Source organism: Physella acuta, unplaced genomic scaffold (genome assembly GCF_028476545.2).
Source record: "Physella acuta isolate Inbredline_101_S28 unplaced genomic scaffold, ASM2847654v3 ptg001470l, whole genome shotgun sequence".
Taxonomy (NCBI): domain Eukaryota; kingdom Metazoa; phylum Mollusca; class Gastropoda; family Physidae; genus Physella; species Physella acuta.
Window position 1 is genome coordinate 8,542 of NW_026732985.1, and position 21,418 is coordinate 29,959.

Consider the following 21,418-nt stretch of genomic DNA (forward strand, 5'->3'; position numbering starts at 1 on the left):
TGATTTTGAAAGCTTTTAAACTGTGTAATGCCCATAAATCTGTGCTCTGCTACATCTCAAGATATTGTTTTGTATTTTAAAAAATTGTATCACCCACTTTAGTTTAAGAATGTTATTGTTTAGTTTTCATCAGCTGTGTAACTTGTATGTGTTGTTTAGTGTTATAATTTGTGTTTATTAGCCATTGTTATTGTGTTTTTTAGCCATTGTTGTTTGTTTTTTAGCCTTTGTTATTGTTTGTGTTTATATAGCCATTGTTATTGATTGTGTACATTGTTTCTTGTAGAACTCTTCAGTTTTATTGTGCCTGATTTCACAAGACAAGCACAAGTTTAAGCCAACATTATATTGGTGATGCTGAATCTTTCAAATTTGGAACATGTATTGTGACTTTGTTGTTAGAACTTCATTTTAAAATGTTGATTTTTCATTTTACTGTCTTTTCTAACATTGGTTTGAAAATTTTGTGTTAGGCTGGGTTCTTTTAGAGTATTGAACATGATTGTTGTTTTTATTTTTCTGTTATATAATCAGTTCAGTGTCAAAAGCCTTTCTTGAAACCCTGGATAACAAGTAATGACAAATCTTGTGTCGTATCACATGTTTATTCTGAGGGTCTAGTGTAAAGGTCAGATAAATAAATTTATGTGTTGTTGATAGTAGGGAATCTGTATGAAGAAAATTATTAGTCTGAAAGCAGTATTTTATTTGAAGGGGAGGGGGGGAAATGTCTACTTGTAATAAAATTATTGAGTAAATTTAATCTTTTACAACTTGTTTCTATTAACAACACAAAAATGTTGTAAGATTAGTAGAATATCAAATGTAAAAAACTGATATTCTGAAGTTTTGGGGCTTTATTTCATTGCAGCAACTGATAGCGCTGCCTAACTAGCTATCTATATGTGCTGAGTGTGAATAAGCACTCCAGCTAAAAGTGTACTTGATTTATCAGGCATAAACTGGTTGTTACAGCACTGGTCAAGTTTATTTTAAAAATGTTTCCTATGTGCATTTTGATTTATTTAAAAACTAATTATAAACAGTTTTGAAAATATTGATTCAATGTGAGAAAAATAATGAAAAACAAAAGAAATAAAACAAAACTACTAATCTGGATGTAATTTGTTTTGTTTATTTTTTGTCTAAGTCTCATCAAGCACCTGATACTTTTATGTCACATCTCTGATTCACTGACAGCCTCCCTCTTCTCTCAACAGATTAGAAATATATGGCACTTTCAGCTCTCTCTTAGATTTGCTTCTTTTATTAGTAATCGCAAGTATATTTATTAAAAAAAAAGTTATTTCTTTCCATTAAACAATAAGTGTAGGCAGAAAATTCACTTTTAAAAATGTATAATTTAAAATTTTTCGTATCCTATATATATTCTTATAGTATGAACCTTCTCATATTTCCATCACTTATCATAAGTACATATACAAGTATTCAAACAATGGATCAAGGAAACGTAAACAAAATAATTTTCCTCAAACTACCATTTGTCTTATAATTTAAAATAATACTAGATACAATTTATATTTATAAATATATATTAGAAACTTTGTTTACTCAACCCACCACTTAAGCTATTCTTTTTTTTAAATAATACTAGGTAAAAAAATATATGTATATAATATAAATATATACATACACAAAGTAATTTTCAAAGCTATAAATGAACATAATTGGTACATAATCTTATTGCACTGATGCAGGGACAATAAGTAAAAGTGTGTACAAATGCTAGGGAATGTTTACATAAGTAAAGGAAATGTAAAGAAAAAAGTAATGTATATTGTTATACAAAAGGCAACTCAAAGCTTTCCAGCAGAAAGATAGAGTCATTATGACTGTAATAATGAATACAATTTTGTGCAGGTCTGAGCTTGGTTATGTACACTTGTAAACAATCACAAAGGGCTAAAATAAGACAACTCTGAGTTAAAAGCCAGTGGGTTATTGTTCTCTCAAACACAGGATAACCACAATATTTCCATAGAACTTTGGAACCAGTTGTAATAGAAAAAAAATTACATAAAAAAGAATTTGTTTATAAGCTTAAATGGTTTACTATGTTTTTATCGATTTAAAAAAACAGCAATCAATTACATAAATGGCACTTATGAAAATTTAAAAATTCTATTCTTGCTTAAGTATTAATCTTGATCTGTAGGAATTTAATGTTTTTATGCTGGATTTCTAGATCTAGAAAAGCATTCCATTCTAAATACTTTCCACTTATTTAGTCATCCTGAAAAAAAAGAGTATTAAATAAAAAATGAGAATTCTTTTATCAATTTATCTTTATATAAAAAAAGCTGTTATACTATTTACCCATTCATCATCTTCAACACCTTCAGTTAAGTCTTGCGGTAACGGCTCACTTGAAATCTCCAGCTTCCCAACAATAGCGTTCAGCAACTGGAGAAGAGAGTGTCATGACTTTAAAGTTAAGTAGTCTAACATTTCTTTTAATTGAAACTGAAGATTTCTACAATAGTTGGTTAAGCACTACGTTTGGTCAGTAGAAGCACTTTTTTTCCAAATCGTATGCTCAAATTTAGAAAAAGGCAAAAACCACAGATGGGTTGTTTTTTTTTTAAATCTACAAGAATTGACAAAACAATGAAAAACAAAACTCATTTTAACAATATGGAAAAGACATGTTTTTCGCCATGTTTCGACATGTTTTTTCCTGATTTAACTTGGTTATTTTAGTATAAGCACCTTTCCTATTTTAGTTTTTTTTAGAGCTAGTTTAAATCTAGAAAAAGTACAGTTACCTCCTCCTTTTTCTGCTCATCTGTTTTAAAAGTTTCAGGGTTAAAACTTTCAAATTTTTTCACTTTCTGAACTTCCACAGGTGCTTGGCTCACTGAAACATAGGTTTCAAACATTTATTAATGTTCAAAAACTGTCTCTCAAATAATATAATGTACAAATTCACAGCTAAAATCTATTCCATTTCTGTAATTTTTGTGTTAAAGAACAACAACTCTATAATTTACATGGTGTCATGTCTGAGGGTTTCATGCTCTTGGTTCTCTGGGGCTTGTCTTTTCCTTGCAGCCATTCTTCAGCAGTTAGAGTAGGCTCCCATGTGACTCTGGTGTCAGGATACAAATCATCTTGGAAAAACTCGGTCTGGATTAAAATAACATTCATAAAAAAAGATTTAAATAATTAAAATATCGTTTGCATACTTGATTTCTCTTATGACTTATATTTAAAATATTTTGGATATGGGATATTTTTTATTTAAAAAGTTCAAATTATTACCTATCAGGTTTATAAGAAAAAGCCCATGATAAAATTAATGTTTTAAGATTTAAATAAAATACAATATATAATCACAAAGTATTGTACATATATCCTGATTAATGCATATGGTTGGAATATCTTTTTTTTAAATTTGAGCTTTTGATATTTGCTTAAAAAATCTTAACACATTTAGAATTACAACATAAATTAGTGTAGCCAGGCAGCAGACCCACCTTTACTCTAGGCACAGTAAATGAGATCGCTTCAACGCTGTTCAAAGTCAGCCTCCACGCTCTAGCCACTTCCACCTTTCTCACGTCGCACACACTTTTAGGCAGGTAGGAGGCGGCTTGATGCAGGCCGTCCAGCTTACAGGTGGCGCACTCAAACAGGTAAGGCTCTTCTTCAGACACCTCAAAGGTGTAGATCAGACGTTCACCCTACAGGTAAAAATAAGGTATCATTTTCTTTAAGATTATCGCAATAATATATAGGTCTATGCTTTACTTTTTTTTAAAATCTTGACACCTATGTTAACACACCTAAAATAAGATTTCTGTAAAACAGCATGAATAGATATTTAAAAAGTTGACCTGGAATATCTGATGAAACTCACCCTACATGTTAGGAAAACAACTGAGCTGTCGGGGTCGTAGAAGGGGATCAAGATGGCTGGGGACACAGTTAGATCAACATGATTCAGACGTTCAAGGTCGCTAACTCGGTAGATTATAAGCTGTTGCAATGATGCCCTATGGAAAAAAAAAATTAAAATCCTGTTTACATAATGCATTGAAATTGACTGTCACAATTTTTTCAAGTTTAAAAAAAAAAATCTACATTTTTAAACAAATGTTTTAAGAGTCTACATTTAAAGCAAAATTAATAATCTTACAAGTTTTAAATAAACAGAAAGTTCAATATGTTTTAAACTAAACAGAGAACTCACTTATCAAAGCCTGAGACAATCAAATATTTGTCTTGAAGAACCCACTCGACCCTAGCACCTCTTATGCCAGCAGGCCCAGTTCCTTTCTGTAACATTTAGTTAGTGTTGTAAGCCAAAATAAATATTTATTAATTAAACAAATTAAAAAATTGAAAAGTAATTATAATATCCAAAGGCAAAAAACAAATCTGGCATATGATTGGAAGCCATTCACTGTGCAAGCTGTACTACAACCAAAAACAATATCTAGAAAATTATCAAATTTATCGGTAACAAAATAATACTGGTGGAATGATTTATAAATTACATTAAAATGACCAGATAAAATCAGCAGGCTGATTTCCAGAATGCAATAAATGATTACCTTAAAATTAAAGACATCAACAATATACACATCATACTTTATTAACACATAAAAGATTAATACATTTTGCTATTATAACTATCTTAAATGCCAAAATAAACTTTAAAAAAAGTTAAGAATATAATTTTAAAAAATTCTCTGTACTGATAGTGATACACTGGTTTTAAACTAAAATAATTGCAGACATGGATACAGTTTTAGAGCAGATAAGTTGGATTAAAAAAACAATTTTTAACAATTAAATGGAAGATAAAAAAATCTAAATACTTTGGTGTTTTCAAATACGTTTAATGAAAAATGAGACTTTTTAACTAATGGTTTCAGGAATTCTAAAATGACGCGACCCATGACATGCAACAACGCAAACATCTAAAGCATTGCATTATCTCAGGCAATGGTGTTTCAAAAACCAACTACAGCAACCACACAATTGTCAAACAAACACAACCACTGACTGGTGTTACAGATCACTTGTGTTTATACAAAAACAAGTTGACAAGACTAAGGCATTCATAGGGTCCAATGCATTCTGGGACAGCTTGAATTGACATAGATTTTACTCACAGACATTAGATATTTTTCTTCAACACTGACTTGATAGAAAATCAAAAACATCAGTAAGTAAACAGTTTTTTTTTTTTTTTGCTTAGAGAGGGGAGAAAAAAAAATAACCCAGAAAAAAAGAAAACTGCTAAATGGTTTAGGTATTCTAAGTAATTCAGCTTTATTTACAACATTGTAAATATGAAACTATTTGAAAATTCTACGCTAGTTTTAAAAAATATTTTGATTCACATTAACCTTACCTTTAGTGGCGATGTGTTTTTCCTTGGCTCAAAAATTCGAACAAATCCATCTTTTGACACAGTTGCACAAAACTTTCCATCAGAGCTCCACGACAAACAAAAAACCTTTTTTAAAAAAAACGAAATAAATTTTTATATAATTTTCTAAATTAAGTTACCTCTATAGATTTGTTAAGCATGAAATGTGTGTAAACATTGGCAGATAAAAGTATAAAGAGGACTATTAAAGACTCGGCTCTTAAAAAATTCTTTAAGATGGACCAGAAAGAACGTTTTGCAAAGTAAATTTTAATCCTTTACAATATTTAGCTCCCCAAATGCTCAAACGATCTAAAACCGGTAAGCTACCCAATGGTTTAAACTCACTTGGTCATCATGACCTTCCAGTCTGAGAACTTCCTTCCTCTGTTTCAAGTCCCACATGCGAACTGTCATGTCGTAGGACGCTGTGGTGATCAGGTCTGATGCCAGAGGATGAAACCTGACGAAGTAGATTTTCTCCATGTGCCCTGGGGACAGGGAGAGAAAAAAATTATCCTTTCAAATCTGGCGGTCAATTGGGTTCATCTGATTCTGGAACCTTAGCATATGAAGGGATAGTATGGTCAGAACTATGCCCAGCAGTCTTTACTGTGTTATGTACCCTTCAGGACCGTGTGGACAACCTATGGACTCAGGACCATGATCCGAACTCCAGACTTTCAGGTGAGCAGTTGTGTGCTCTACCATCTAGCCAGGCCATCTCATCAAAAAATTTGGAACTCAGATAGTTTTACATTTTTAAAAAGTATTTTATGAATCTTGCATAGATAATATCACACCTTAATGTATAGATTTTTAAAAGTATTTTATAAATCTTGTATAGATAATATCACACCTTAATGAATAGTTTTTTAAAGTCTTTTATAAATCTTGCATAGATAATCACACTTTTTTGTATAGTTTTTAAGTACTCTATAAATCTTGCATAGATAACATCACACTTTAAAATGAGACAGTGGATGATTAGCTGGTTGCTGTATTACAAAAATAAAAATACCTTTCATAGAAAATTCTGGCTCCTCCAAATTTTCAGTTATCCCCCCTTCTGGAATTCTCCAGACATTTACTTTGGCATTGTCAGTGACTGAAAGATTAAAGATTAACATAATTTTCAGACTTTGGTAATAAATAACCTTGTAGAACAGAATAAGCAGACAGAAATTAATAATGATAAGCAGTAAATTATAGTTTCCTTACACACAACCTAGCAAACATACTTAATCCTAATGTCTAGCAGTTTAGTAGATAAAGCAAATTGGTAATGAACTTAACTAAATACATTATAGTTTGATTCCTGAGTTTAATTTTTTTGAAGATCATGTAAGTCAAAATTTTGTCTATATTTGATACATAAGTTATTTCAAGCAGTTTGCTAAAGATTGAAATTTTTGACAGTGTATATAAAGCTTTACTTTTAGTATAATTAACTTTAATTTGAGTATAATTAACATTAATCTGAGTATAATTAACACAAATTTAAGAGTCAAAAAAAAAAATTCCATAATTAACATTAATCTAAGTATAATTAATAAAAATTTAAGATTAAAAAAAAAAAAATAATTCCACACCAACAACTAGCCTGCTGTCATCAAAAGGGTCCCAAGCGAAGTCAACGACCTTACTGCCATTCTGTATCACAGGTACCCCTGTGTCTGGAAGTCTTGATGCTTGAGAAAACTGTTCACAGAGACAAAATTATTGTGTTCACAGAGACAAAATTATTGTGTTCAATAGTTTTACAGAGACAAAATTATTGTGTTCAATAGTTTTACAGAGACAAAATTATTGTGTTCAATAGTTCACAGGGACAAAATTATTATGTTCAATAGTTCACAGGGACAAAATTATTGTTCATCAGTTTTACAGAGACAAAATTATTGTGTTCATAGGGACAAAATTATTGTGTTCAATAGTTCACAGGGACAAAATTATTGTGTTCAATAGTTCACAGGGACAAAATTATTATGTTCAATAGTTCACAGGGACAAAATTATTGTTCATCAGTTTTACAGAGACAAAATTATTGTGTTCATAGGGACAAAATTATTGTGTTCAATAGTTCACAGGGACAAAATTATTGTGTTCAATAGTTCACAGGGACAAAATTATTGTGTTCAATAGTTCACAGGGACAAAATTATTGTGTTCAATAGTTCACAGGGACAAAATTATTGTGTTCAATAGTTCACAGGGACAAAATTATTGTGTTCAATAGTTCACAGGGACAAAATTATTGTGTTCAATAGTTCACAGGGACAAAATTATTGTGTTCAATAGTTCACAGGGACAAAATTATTGTTCATCAGTTTTACAGAGACAAAATTATTGAGTTCACAGGGACAAAATTATTGTGTTCATTAGTTTTATAGGGACAAAATTATTGTGTTCATTAGTTTTATGCTATATGGACAAAATAAGTGTTACAGGGACACAATTATTGTGTTCATTGATTTTACAGGGACAAAATAATTGTGTTAATTAGCTTTACAGAGACAACATTATTTTGTTCATTACTTTTATAAAAACATGCAGAGACATGCAGACAGATTTACCTCAAAGACATGCAGACAGATTTACCTCAAAGACAGATTTACCTCAAAGACATGCAGACAGATTTACCTCAAAGACATGCAGACAGATTTACCTCAAAGACATGCAGACAGATTTACCTCAAAGACATGCAGACAGATTTACCTCAAAGACATGCAGACAGATTTACCTTAAAGACATGCAGACAGATTTACCTCAAAGACATGCAGACAGATTTACCTCAAAGACATGCAGACAGATTTACCTCAAAGACATGCAGACAGATTTACCTCAAAGACATGCAGACAGCCGCCAAGACTGTCTGTGGGAACAGCGCACCGGGTGACATTTGCAGCAAACATGTCGCTCTCTCCTGGCATTGTCTTACACACGTTACGCACGTTGGTAATGAAACAGCTGGGGTGGAGCAAGTGACCTTGTACGTGCCGGAACTTGGACTGCCGTACACCTGTGTTTAGACGTGGGTAGGTGTCAAGCTATCGTGTCTAGGACATAACCCTCTTTACCAATATATCTCCTGTACCCCATGGTAAATATTCCTTATACATTCTATTGGTAAAGTGAGAAACCTGACATTGTATAAAACACCAAGGCGTTATATACAATGTTTAAAATATATTTTGTACTTGAGTATTTTGACATGAGTCAAATACCTATCAGGTATCTATAAGGGATGCCTTATGGACTAGAGATCCAAACTTGAAATTTTTGGGCTACTAGTTATGTGCTCTACCATTTAACCACATCATACAATATGTACTGAATTTAGCACAAACAATTAAAGGAGATGATTTGTGCTATAACAAATTATTTTAACACCCTAATTACCTTTTTTTATCTAATTTTATCTTTTTTTTTTTTTTTACTAAATGACTAATCAACTACAATAAATTTTGGAGTGTAAACTCAAATTTTAACTGGGTACGGAGCAACAAAAGAACACTAGATGACATCAGGGTGTTCTGATTTTGTAAATGTTCCCTCTGTGCACAGAGCAACAACAGAACACTAGAAGGCATCAAGGCATTCTGATGGACACAAAGAAACAATAGAACACTAGATGACATCAGGGTGTTCTGATTTTGTAAATGTTACCTGGAAATGGCTTGAGGGGTTTTGGGTTAGGATTTTCTTCTGGGACAGCAGGTTTCTGAATGGGTTTTGTCCCTTGATTCACTGCAGGCTTCACTGGGCTGGGGGCTGTAACAGTTTCTTTCTTGTCTGCAGGAGAAGGGATTGTCTGCTCTTTGACTACAGTTTTTTCAGTTTCTTTTATCTGAAAACAAATTAATATTATTTGATAATAGATCTACTTATCACATTGTAATTTTAGTAGAATTATCATCTTAGAATGACTAAAATATTCAATATACATTTCCTAATGTAATGTTCCTGTTTTAAGATATGAACTTAGAAATTTTTATTAAAATACATTACTACTTGGTGCTAAATTAAAATGTGGATTTCACATAACTACTAGGTGCTAAATAAAATGTGAACATCACATCAATACAAGGTGCTAAATAAAAATGTGAATATCACATTAATACAAGGTGCTAAATAAAATGTGAATATCACATTAATACAAGGTGCTAAATAAAATTTGAATATCACATCACTACTTGGTGCTAAATTAAAATGTGGATGGTAAATTTGTTAAAAACTTGAACTTACTGTCTGTTTTACTGCAGCCTCTCCACTAGGCTGTTGGTCATGTTTGGGTGGGGGAGAGGCTTGTACAGGGGGTGATGGGGGTGAGGGAGAGCCACTGGTCAAACAACCTCTCCTGTCTCGCCTGATCAACTGTTTACACGGCTCAAGCTTGACAAATTTGGGCTGGAACAAACATTTGAAATAGATTTTACACTAGTTTTACACAGGTTTTACATTAGTTTTACAAGTTTGATACATTTGGGTTAAGTTTTATAATAGAATATTTCAGATAAATATTGCAAGCGTTTTTCACTTCACTTACATTGGTGCTCTGTCCACTTAGCCATTGGTCAGCAGTTAGAGATGGTTCACCTCCTTGGGTGTCTGGGTACAAATCAGAATGGAAGTCCCTGTATGACTGCAATTAATATTAGGACAAGTCAAAACTATGAACTAACATTTTGGTCTAGAACAGTGGCTCTTAAACGTTTTAGAGGCACCAAACCCCACCAGTTTTATATGCACATTCGCCGAACTAAACATCTAAAATCAATCAATATTAGTTACTGACTTTGCGAGGCACAATGTAGGAGGCAGGCAGGATGGTGTTGCGACATAGGACCAAGAGTCTGTTGACCTCTCCATCCATTAAGTTCATGGCTCGCTTTGGCACCAGAGCAGCGCCTTTGATTTGTTCAACCCTGTCAACTCCACCTGGTGGGAGGATATGTCTTTGTTGACATACTCATTGTACAACTTTTCTATAAATGAATTCCTTTTGCCAGATATATTATTTAAAAACATGCCATTTCTATTGGGGTTTTTTTTGGGTGTTTTTAAATTTGTTTTCGTTTTTTTAATGAACCGGTATGTGAGTAGTAAATAATATTACACAAGACATAAATTCCTTTAGCTAAAAAGTCACCTTACTGAACTTTTCATACTAAAATACTGAGGGTTTAACCAGTTCAACTAACTAAAACATCAAATAAGGGCTTGAGGTATAGATCTTTAATGTGTTATAAATTAAACATTGTCAAACTTTACCTGGTGTGAGGTAGGGGTCTCTGTCTGTCAGTTCTAGGAAATTCAGTGATGTATCACCCTATTTTACAGAAAAATAACAGCCATAACTACACAATTATGAGATTCAATATCTTTTTAGCCTCATGCAATAATTCATTATAAACAGCCTATAAATTGTTTTGCAACATGTTGCAACCAATTCAATTTGGGCTATTTTTGTAACTTAAATTAACGGATAAACAATACTGACCTTGCCAATTAAGAAGGTCATATTTGTGTCAGGGTCAAAGAAAGGCATGATGGTCCTGGAAAATTGTGAAAAATTTAATAGCTAGAGATTAAGTAAATCACCACTACACTGTTCAAGCTTAGTATTAAGTGAAAAACTACAATAGCATAGATTTACAAAATGAAGTTAAAAGATAATCTAAAAAAAATGTCAAAGCTATTTAAATTAATACAACATTTTTTATGAATGATTCACCACAAAAAAACTTAAAACTGCAGAAAATTCTTAAACTAGATCTCATTAAAATATAAAATTCATTATTAATTATTCACCATAAAAAACAAAACAGCTGTAAATTATTGAATGAAAAACTACAAAAGACTATAGTTTATTATTAAATAAACAATTAGCCATTAAATTATGAAACAAATATTTTAAGGGACTAGTGCAATTGAGTAAAAAAGAGACCATTATATGAAACAAAAACAAGAGACCATTATATGAAACAAAAACAAGAGACCATTATATGAAACAAAAACAAGAGACCATTATATGAAACAAAAACAAGAGGCCATTATATGAAACAAAAACAAGAGGCCATTATATGAAACAAAAACAAGAGGCCATCATATGAAACAAAAACAAGAGGCCATTATATGAAACAAAAACAAGAGGCCATTATATGAAACAAAAACAAGAGGCCATCATATGAAACAAAAACAAGAGGCCATTATATGAAACAAAAACAAGAGGCCATCATATGAAACAAAAACAAGAGGCCATTATATGAAACAAAAACAAGAGGCCATTATATGAAACAAAAACAAGAGGCCATTATATGAAACAAAAACAAGAGGCCATCATATGAAACAAAAACATGAGGCCATTATATGAAACAAAAACAAGAGGCCATTATATGAAACCTACCCAGTGGAGGAGTCAAGGTCCATGGATGTCAATGACGAGGAAAGATTTTTTGGGTCCCAAACTCTAACTTCTCTGTTCCTAGACTATAAGACATCAAATGTGACTTTCTTTTAGTCTTGTGTGATATTTATTATAATGCATCCAAGCTTAATTACTAAGACAGTATAAGTTTTGGTGTCTTTGGGTGTTAGAAAGCATACTGATTATTTTGCTGTTATGTGTGGGTCTTAGACATCATACTTTGCTATTATGTAAGGGCTATTAGACAGCAAATGTATGAGGAGAAACACAAAAACCATATAACATGACATTCACAGTAGCATGTCGTAGGCAAGAGCAAAGAGTGCACGTAAGTCAAACCTGACTTCTATCAATCTAGAATGATTTGTAAAATATCCTGTAGCTAGTCTGCTACACACAATAATTTGTAAAATATCCTGCAGCTAGCCTGCTACACACAATGATTTGTAAAATATCCTATCAGCTTTTACAATATTTTCTTTTAAACTGAACTATTTAAAAAAAAAAACAACCTACAAAACATTGAATAAAGCTGGTAAATCTTAACGACATAAAAGATAACTAAAAGCTAATACAGCCTCCATAAGGTGAGTCAGTGATTAGAACACATAATGCTAAAATTACCTGGCTAAAGCCTGTAGAGAGGATTAAATTTTTGCCAGATAGCCAAAGCACCCTGGAATCTTTTACATTCTGATGACCATTTCCTTCCTGTGTATTCATTAATAAAAATTTTAAAAGTGTAAGTAATAATTAAATCAGTTTTACGTAGGAATTTAGTTTCATACATTCATTTTAAAAGCTATTAAAGTGATATATTAAATTTGCCAACATAAATAACAGATTCTAAAAAATGATTTCCATGTTGGCTAAGAAATATAACAAAACGTAAACAGATTTGGTAATAGAAAAATAAAAAAGTAAAAAGTATATCTCCCTCATTTCACCAGTCTAAAATGACTGAAAATGAATATCAAAATAGTTTTTTCTCCTTTCCCTGATTCAGTTGGACAGAGAGCTGTAATGAATGTTAAAACAATGTCATAACTTAGATAGATTGAGCCAAAACTAAACTTTTAATCTACCTGTACAACTGTGCCAGCTCGGGGGTCAATTATTCGAATTTTCTTATCTTTACTGGAGGTGACCAGAAGAGCTCCATCCTCTTGCCAGGACACACTCTGAACTTGATCCCCATGGTTAGCAAAACCTGTTGAATGACATTTACATTAAACAAAACCTCAACCACTTAACAGCTGTGTTTAAAATTAGAAATAATTCAACCCATAATTATTTTAATTGTGTGCTGGAATTATTTTTTTATAGGCCAAGTAGTGAAAAGACTCATACATTTCTACTGTTTATTTAAAAAGTACACATTATGTAGATACAATAATTATAATTCTCTACACAAAAAATGATATAAACTTTGAGTGATAATATATTCTCGAGTTCAAATCCGGGTTAAAGTCAGAAGACCATCCCTGAGTCCACCCAACTCTGATGGGTACCTAACTCACATTAGGGAAAGTAAAGGTGGCTAGGCATAGTGCTGACCACACTATCTCTTCATATGCCGAGGTCACAGAAACAAGTGAACTCTACTTCACTTGCCCTATAGACCGTTAGGTTTGAAAAGGGAACTTTACTTACTTAATAATATATATTGAGAACAAACATGTATAGGCCTACTTAATTTTAGAATTGAAAAAAAAATCTTTTTGAAAAATGAACTTGTAAACGTTACTACCTAATTTTTTCAGTAATTTTTTTAATAAAATAAAAAAAAACATATTTTTCAATAAATGTATTGCATTTGTATTAGAGCAAATATTTTTGCTTGGTAAATTATTTTATATATGTATGTAACTGTTTAGATGCTGCCAATCTATATGTACAACAGTGCTATACAAATGACACTTTTTAAGTACGTTCACACACAAAATTTCTTAAAAATACAAAATCAGCTTTACAGAAAACTACAAGAGGTGAAGATATTCTAAAGTCTAATTTTAGTCACAGTCTCACAGACTGTAAATTTAAAAGTGTTGACTAAATTTAAAATCGTTGACTAAATTTAAAATCGTTGACTAAATTTAAAAGTGCTTTTTAAAAGCGTCGACTAAATTTAAAAGTGTTTTTTTAAAGCGTTGACTAAATTTAAAAGTGTTGACTAAAATTAAATGCGTTGACTAAATTTAAATGCGTTGACTAAATTTAAATGCGTTGACTAAATTTAAAAGCGATGACTGACTAAATTTAAAAGTGTTGACTAACCAAAGACTTCTCTTCCAGAAGATCCAGTTACATCATACAATTTAACTGTAGTATTGTAAGTCACAGCAAGTATCCCGTCAACTTGAGGATTCCACAAAACATTTTCAACACGACGATCAAAGACAGGTAAAGATAATACTGGCTCAGAGATATTGGTTGGCGAGGACTCGTTTGGCAAAAGCCATAAACTTACCTACAAAGTTATAGAGAAATATATGTTACATATATTTTTATACAGGTACATTTGTTCAGCAGCAAAAGTAAGAAAAGTAAAATCTTAACATCTAACTGACAAAATTTACTTTATTATCTTGAGAAGCTGTTGCTAGGAGATAATCATCAAAGGGAGAGAAATCTAGATCAGTGACAAAATCTGAAAAAAAGTTTAATGAAGGTTTAAATTCTTTAGAGAACATTTCAGTACTTTATTAAACAAAGTTATTTGAAAATTCATAATAAAATGTATTACATGAAATATCTTGCACTAGTTGTTTAAAGAAACCATTTCCTAGAGTGATTGATAAAAGGGGTGGGGGTGTAATTTGTGCATTCCAAATTTAACAGGAGTATGCACAAAAAAAAGCCTAACCAAAAATGCAAACATTACAAACAATATTTCATTACTTAACAAAAGTGTTGTGGATAATTAAGATAAAATAATTGTTACCTCCGTGTGCTTGGATAATAGGCAGAGATCCTCCTTGACGACCAGTAGCATTGAGGGGGAGGTAACCAAGATTGCCACCACCTGCAATATAAAAAATGTAAACAGCCATGTTTAAGTTTAAGTAATTGTTTCTTAGTATAAAAGTTCTCAGCCAGTGTTTATTTTTTAAAAAACATGTCATCTGTAAGGTTGATATAAGCAGTACCTACCACCAGAGTCGACATTAAATGCAACATAAACACAGCTGGACTTGATGTGATTACCACAGGACTGGTTCACATCACTCACTGGAATGTCTTGAATTATTTCCTACAGATAGTAATACAATGAGTTCATTTATTTTAACAGCCAGGATTATATATCATTAATACCCTAATAGACTCTAGGTGTTTCATGCTTTCTTCATCCTCTTGAATAAGGAATGAACTCATTTTAATAATGATATGGATTATGGAAAGAAAAATATTCGAAAAGATATAACTGGGAACAGGTGGTGATACTCGCCTCTTTTTTAGGAAATTTCGGAGCTGCATTTTTATATTTAGAGACTTTAAATCGCCATGACATTTTCTGAGGAGAGAATAAATTCATGTTAGTTGAATTAATACATTTAATTTAAAATTTAAATACATATAGGCTAAATATAATCATTAAAAAAATGACTTGTTTTAACCCCTTAATGCCTGAATTATGTTCCAAGCGTGTAAAAAATTATTTGTGCTGATTTTCTCTCATCATACTGACACTGAATTTGAGGTATATAGTTGTTTTTGAATTTGGACTTATTTTTGATGATAATTACGGTATGTCGCGAAAACGCGACATCAGGCACTTATGGACCAAACAGTAATTTAATTTTTTTTTTAGTCCGGGTCATTTTACTATTTTTACTGTCACTTGTTTCTCTAAATATCCATGCACAAACAATAACATATCATAAACTGAACATACGGACATGCAAGGAGATGTAGAATCACTTGCAAAACTCATGAAAACTATATTTTATTAGCTCAGGCATAGAGTTACATAACTCTGCTGCACCTGCTCACTGACTAACTCTTATGAATAGGTATTTTGATGTCCTGCTGTCGTAATTCTACTACACTACAGTTACACACTACATATGGAAGGACTTCCTTCAATGTGTAGAGCCTTAGTTGTCCCCGGTTACGTAATTTTCGTGAACTCTTATTCAAGGTCAACTAATAAAGACGCATATTTCTCATTTGACCTATATTTGCTATACACACAAAGCACGTGAACAAATACTGTCCTAAATGACAGTGTTCAGCCTTTGTATATTCGTCTATGCTCAATTCAGCTGCTGTGGGTACTTAGTGTTACTGCTGTGGGTACTCAGTGCCACCGGTGTGGGTACTCACTGCTATTGTTGATGGTACCCTATGTTTCCGATTCGTGCTACGGCTATTGTACTCGACTGATTCTGATATTGATTACCAATGACAGTGCTGTAGCTACATATTGCCACTGCTATGGGTACTCAGTGCTGAAACAGTGGGTACTGAGTGTTGAAGCCATGTGTACTGAGTGCTGAAGCTGTGGGTACTCACTGTTGAAGCTGTGAGTATTCAGTGTTACTGCAGTCGGTTCTTGGTGTCACTGCTGTGGGTACTCAGCGCTGGAGCTGTTAGTAATCGATAACGTTGATATAGGTACTCAGCCTTAGCAGTGGGTACTCGGTAGCACTGCTGCGAGTGCTTATTGCTCAAACTGTGGTTGCTCAGTGTCACTGATGTTGGTTCTCAGTGCTGAAGATGTGGGTACTCAATAACACAGCTGTAGGTACTAAATGCCAGTATAATGCCACTAATGTGGGTATTCAATAGCACTGCAAAGGGTATGTGTGTCAGCACTCAACCTTACTGTATTTATTACGAGGTGTAGGTCTATGCTCAGTGTAATTATTGTCAAGGTCACTGTGAAGACCTTTATTTGGTGGTCAGAGCCGGCGTTAGGGGGTGGCGAACGGGGCGGTCGCCATAGGCCCCGCGCTTGAAGGGGCCCCGCGCTTTAGCACTGTCATTGTTACCTGAATTAGTTTGTAAACTAAAATAAATTGTTGCTGAATTCAATGGGGAAAAACTAAATGGCCGAATGCCGACGTTGTTGATTGTTATAACTGAGGCCACGGTTGATGTTAGTGAGTTATCACCCACCTGAAATGGGACAGGCCGTAATTCGATACAAAAACAGTGTCACACCTCCCCTTTGTGTAGGGTACGGTCGCCTGGCATTTGACCTGAGCTGACTGGAGATGGCGGTCGAGAATTAGCCCACGACGTAAAGAAATACCCTATTGTATGCGGACCCATGAAGACGTCCTTTTAGTGAGTAGACGGGATGTCTGTAGTAGACAGAGGCGTAGCGGGGGGGGGGGGGGGGGGACATATGTCCCCGGGCGCCGACCTTAGGGGGGGGGGCGCCAAATTGAATGTTTGAGGGGGGGGTGCAAATGAAAAGTTCGAGAGGGGGGTGCAAATCGAAAGTTTGTCCCCGGGCGCCGGGAAGGGTCGCTACGCCTCTGGTAGTAGACAGTTAGTGACCTGATGAACTCTAGTCCTGACTTTCTTGTTGTAGATGTCGTATAATGTCGTGTACAGTGTTTCTTCCAGACTTTTTTTCTCCGGGGGGGGGGGGGGGGGGAGGGGCACTTGAAATTTTCGAAGAGATGCCTGGAAGAAACTCTATATGTAGGCCTACTTGTCTTGGTATAACAAAATTAACATTCAGTTGCGTGCAGAGGGGTGGGAGGAGGGCGACGAGGGGGGGGGGGGGCGCCTTAGGATCTATATCAGGCGGCATTAAACAGAGTGATTTATTATTATTTTTTGGAAGAAATTTAAAACTGTTGTTATGTTGTGTCACCTTAAGGATTCACCCGTTCAATAATTAAGACAATAATGTTTTTGGTTTTAAAATATTGTATGAATTCTAAACAAATTTTGAAGTCTATATTGTTTTGATACATAAGGCCGAGTTCGCTGTATTGTAAACTTTATTTTCCTAATTATTCGGCACGTGATTAAATTTTCTTAAGTGATTTGGTATGAATTACATAACTGTCAAAAGTGATTTAATATCTTAGCAAAAGAAAAAAAAACTACGAACATTGGGTTAATACATGGGAGAGATAAAAGTCTGTTATTATAGTGGAAAGTTTGACATTAGCTTATAAACTCCAAAACATCACATTATATAGGCCTTTATACATACACACACACACACACACACACATATATATATATATATATATATATATATATATATATATATATATATATATATATATATATATATATATATATATATATATATATATATATATATATATATATATATATATATATATATATATATATATATATGTATATATATAATGGAAAGGCCCCGCGCGGATGGTTGGCCATAGGCCCCGCGTATTCCTAACGCCGGCTCTGTTGGTGGTATCCAGGATAGTAGTCCACCACCTCACTTCCTGTTGCCTTATTTGTTTTTTATGTTCTCCTAATATTATACAATACTATTTCAAAGCTAAATTCGTTATATTGTACCCAGCAACATGATCACATTTTTCAAGCATCGCTCTCTCTCCATATGCCAATGTCAATGAAACAGGTGAACTCTACTTCACCTACCACATGGACCGTAACGTTCTAAAGTGCACTTTTATATATTGGCGAAGACTATATTGTAAATCCTTTACTTATTTATAATCATACTTGAATGAATGACAGCTTGGCGATGCATCGTATTTCGTTATACCTGCTTGGCACCCAAGTTCCATTTGATGTCTTATTGCCGGATGTCGCGAAAACGCGACAAACCGTAATTAGCAGATAACTTCCAAAATTATTCTCATATGTGATTTATATTGTTTATATACATAAAAGAATGAATAGTAAAGCTGTTAGTATTTTTTGCAGCAAAAACTGATCACCTATTTAGTAATAATAATCAATGTAAGTAGGCTGAATTCACGAAGTCAAAAAAATTACGATGCGCGTGAGTCAAGAGAGTGTGACGTCATAAATTTCGACTTGACAACGTGACCGCTGGTACCGATACAACCGTCTGGATGTACCCAATACACAACAACCGGCAGCAGTAGGATAAATGTACATATGCGCAAATGCTATGCGCTAAATCGGTATGTCGCGAAAACGCGACTGTCGGCGTTAAGGGGTTAAATAAGAAGTAAATCAGTAGGTAATTGGGCCTACTTGAAAAGTATAAAAGATTAAAAAGGCCTGATAAACCTAATTAATTAATCAATAGGGCTGAATAGGGCATAATTAGTAATATTATAAATTAATAATTAATATTAGGTATGGCAGTAATTATTTAATATTTATTATTATTATTTAAAAGGCCTAATCCAGAGCTAATATTTTAAAATTTTAATAATTAGTACAAGCACTATTATTATTTATTTAGGCCTAATCATAATAATTTAATAATTTCAAATCTTAGTAATTAGTATTGGCTTGCTTATTATTATTAATCAAATAATCAGTGATTAACCTAACTAATCAACAGGGACCTGAGTAGGGGGGCGTGGCTATTTATTTTTATTTTGTTTTAAAAAATAATAACTCAGACACAAGAAGTAGATTCTAGCACATAACAAAATAACATGTAACAATTTTGTGATACGCTGCTGCAAGGATTGAAAATATAACGCCATCAAACATTTACTCACTTAATACTGAAGTAGCTATGAGCTATTTCCGAGTTTAAATTAATAAAAAGATTAAAATGTCATGAACAAGGAAAAAACGAAAGTTGTAAAACCCGGAAGAAAGATTGCTGGCAGACCGGCGATTTAACCTCTGACCTTTCAACATAAAAAAACCAAACGATACATTTATGTAAATAAATAATAATTAATTACTAAAATATTTTAAATTGTTTTGAGGAAGCAAGACATATACGTATTTTAGTTTTAAGTAAGTTTTTTTAATACTTATTAATTAGCTGTCTTACAGAACTAGTGTGCATATAGATCTAGATAAAGTTTTTGTAGGTCTAAATTGTAATCAGCTGCGCACGATTTCCTTTTTCCTGCAATGGTTATTCATAAATGATATTATGACATCACACTTTTGACGTGTGTGGGGTGGAGGCTCGCCAAGCCAAAGGGATATAATAAAAAAATTCATAAAAAACGTTTTAATAACAAGCTTTTATGTAATGATGCACTAAAAAGTAGAAAATAAATTATAGACTACTATTTAAATAACTATAAAGAAAAGCGTGGGTCACTTTAGTATCTATTGGATACCTTTACTAATGTTAAGGAAGACACCCACGCTTTTCTTTATAGTTATTTAAATAGTAGTCTATAATTTATTTTCTACTTTTTAGTGCATCATTACATAAAAGCTTGTTATTAAAACGTTTTTTATGAATTTTTTTTCAGTACTTTACATGTTTTATCTACAATAGAGTTACATGACTAAAAACCATTGCGCGCCTAATGAATATCACGTTCAGTAGGCGCGCAATGGTTTTTGAACGCAGCCATTACGTGGTCGTGATGGCGCAGCTATTGATGACGCGTGTGGTGTGGTTGGCTAGACATGCCTACTAATTCGGTCCAAATTTTAATTAATTCATAAAAAATCAATTAGGCTTCCAATTAAGTCAAATTTAGTTTCAGATTGCATTGTCTTCATGTCTTGACCCACGTGCCAACTGTGAATCGTATCGGTCAAGTAGAACTGTCCGAATTTTCACTCCTGCGTTTCCGTCTAGACTGACGACAGACAGAGGAAGTGAGTTAAAAAAAAATTCATAAAAAACGTTTTAATAACAAGCTTTTATGTAACAATGCACTAAAAAGTAGAAAATAAATTATAGACTACTATTTAAATAACTATAAAGAAAAGCGTGGGTCACTTTAGTATCTATTGGATACCTTTACTAATGTTAAGGAAGACACCCACGCTTTTCTTTATAGTTATTTAAATAGTAGTCTATAATTTATTTTCTACTTTTTAGTGCATTGTTACATAAAAGCTTGTTATTAAAACGTTTTTTATGAATTTTTTTTTCAGTACTTTACATGTTTTATTTACAATAGAGTTACATGACTAAAAACCATTGCGCGCCAACTGAACATCACGTTCAGTAGGCGCGCAATGGTTTTTGAACGCAGCCATTACGTGATGGCGCAGCTATTGAAGGTGATGACGCGTGTGGTGTGGTTGGCTAGACATGCCTACTAATTCGGCCCAAATTTTAATTAATTAATAAAAAATTAATTAGGCATCCAATTAAGTCAAATTTAGTTTCAGATTGCATTGTCTTCATGTCTTGACCCACGTGCCAACTGTGAATCGTGTCGGTCAAGTAGAACTGTCCGAATTTTCACTCCTGCGTTTCTATCTAGACAGACTGTCGACAGACTGTCGACAGAGGAAGTGAGTTAAATAAAAGCTTGTAATAAAAGCTTGTAAAAACAAAGGCTGAATTTGAACTGAGTTTCACGCAGTCGCAGTATAGAAGAGACTGCTGCATGTCTTAACAGATTGCTTTACAGATTTTCTTCAATTGATTGTTTAACAGCCCTGCCCCAACTTTTCCAACTTTGGGGGGGGGGGGGGGGGGGGGACAACACAATA

At 33.2% G+C, this 21,418-nt stretch overlaps 1 protein-coding gene across 1 annotated transcript; it reads right to left on the reverse strand.

The window, feature by feature from the left end:
• Window positions 1-1,113: 1,113 nt before the first annotated feature.
• Window positions 1,114-19,615, reverse strand: LOC131928179 (coronin-7-like). The gene is made up of 27 exons (XM_059284120.1): window positions 19,495-19,615; window positions 15,279-15,344; window positions 14,984-15,083; window positions 14,775-14,855; window positions 14,410-14,480; window positions 14,108-14,300; window positions 12,916-13,040; window positions 12,455-12,541; window positions 11,810-11,892; window positions 10,904-10,958; window positions 10,675-10,732; window positions 10,199-10,341; window positions 9,950-10,045; window positions 9,649-9,810; window positions 9,070-9,250; window positions 8,244-8,422; window positions 6,994-7,102; window positions 6,423-6,509; window positions 5,750-5,892; window positions 5,384-5,488; window positions 4,214-4,299; window positions 3,881-4,016; window positions 3,498-3,704; window positions 3,012-3,147; window positions 2,787-2,878; window positions 2,338-2,424; window positions 1,114-2,254 (listed from the first exon to the last, which is right to left on the reverse strand). The coding sequence occupies exons 2-27, from the start codon at window positions 15,339-15,341 to the stop codon at window positions 2,246-2,248; spliced, it is 2,874 nt and encodes a 957-aa protein (XP_059140103.1). The 5' UTR covers window positions 15,342-15,344; window positions 19,495-19,615; the 3' UTR covers window positions 1,114-2,245.
• Between the last annotated feature and the right edge of the window lie 1,803 nt (window positions 19,616-21,418).

Coding starts and splice junctions, on each gene's coding strand:
- LOC131928179 (XM_059284120.1), bottom strand. CDS start 15,341: ATGTCATGGCGATTTAAAGTCTCTAAATATAAAAATGCAGCTCCGAAA. Junction 6,510..6,993: donor TGACAGCAGGCTAGTTGTTG/GTGTGGAATTAT, acceptor TTAATCTTTCAG/TCACTGACAATGCCAAAGTA. Junction 4,017..4,213: donor ATTGTCTCAGGCTTTGATAA/GTGAGTTCTCTG, acceptor TTTTTTCCATAG/GGCATCATTGCAACAGCTTA.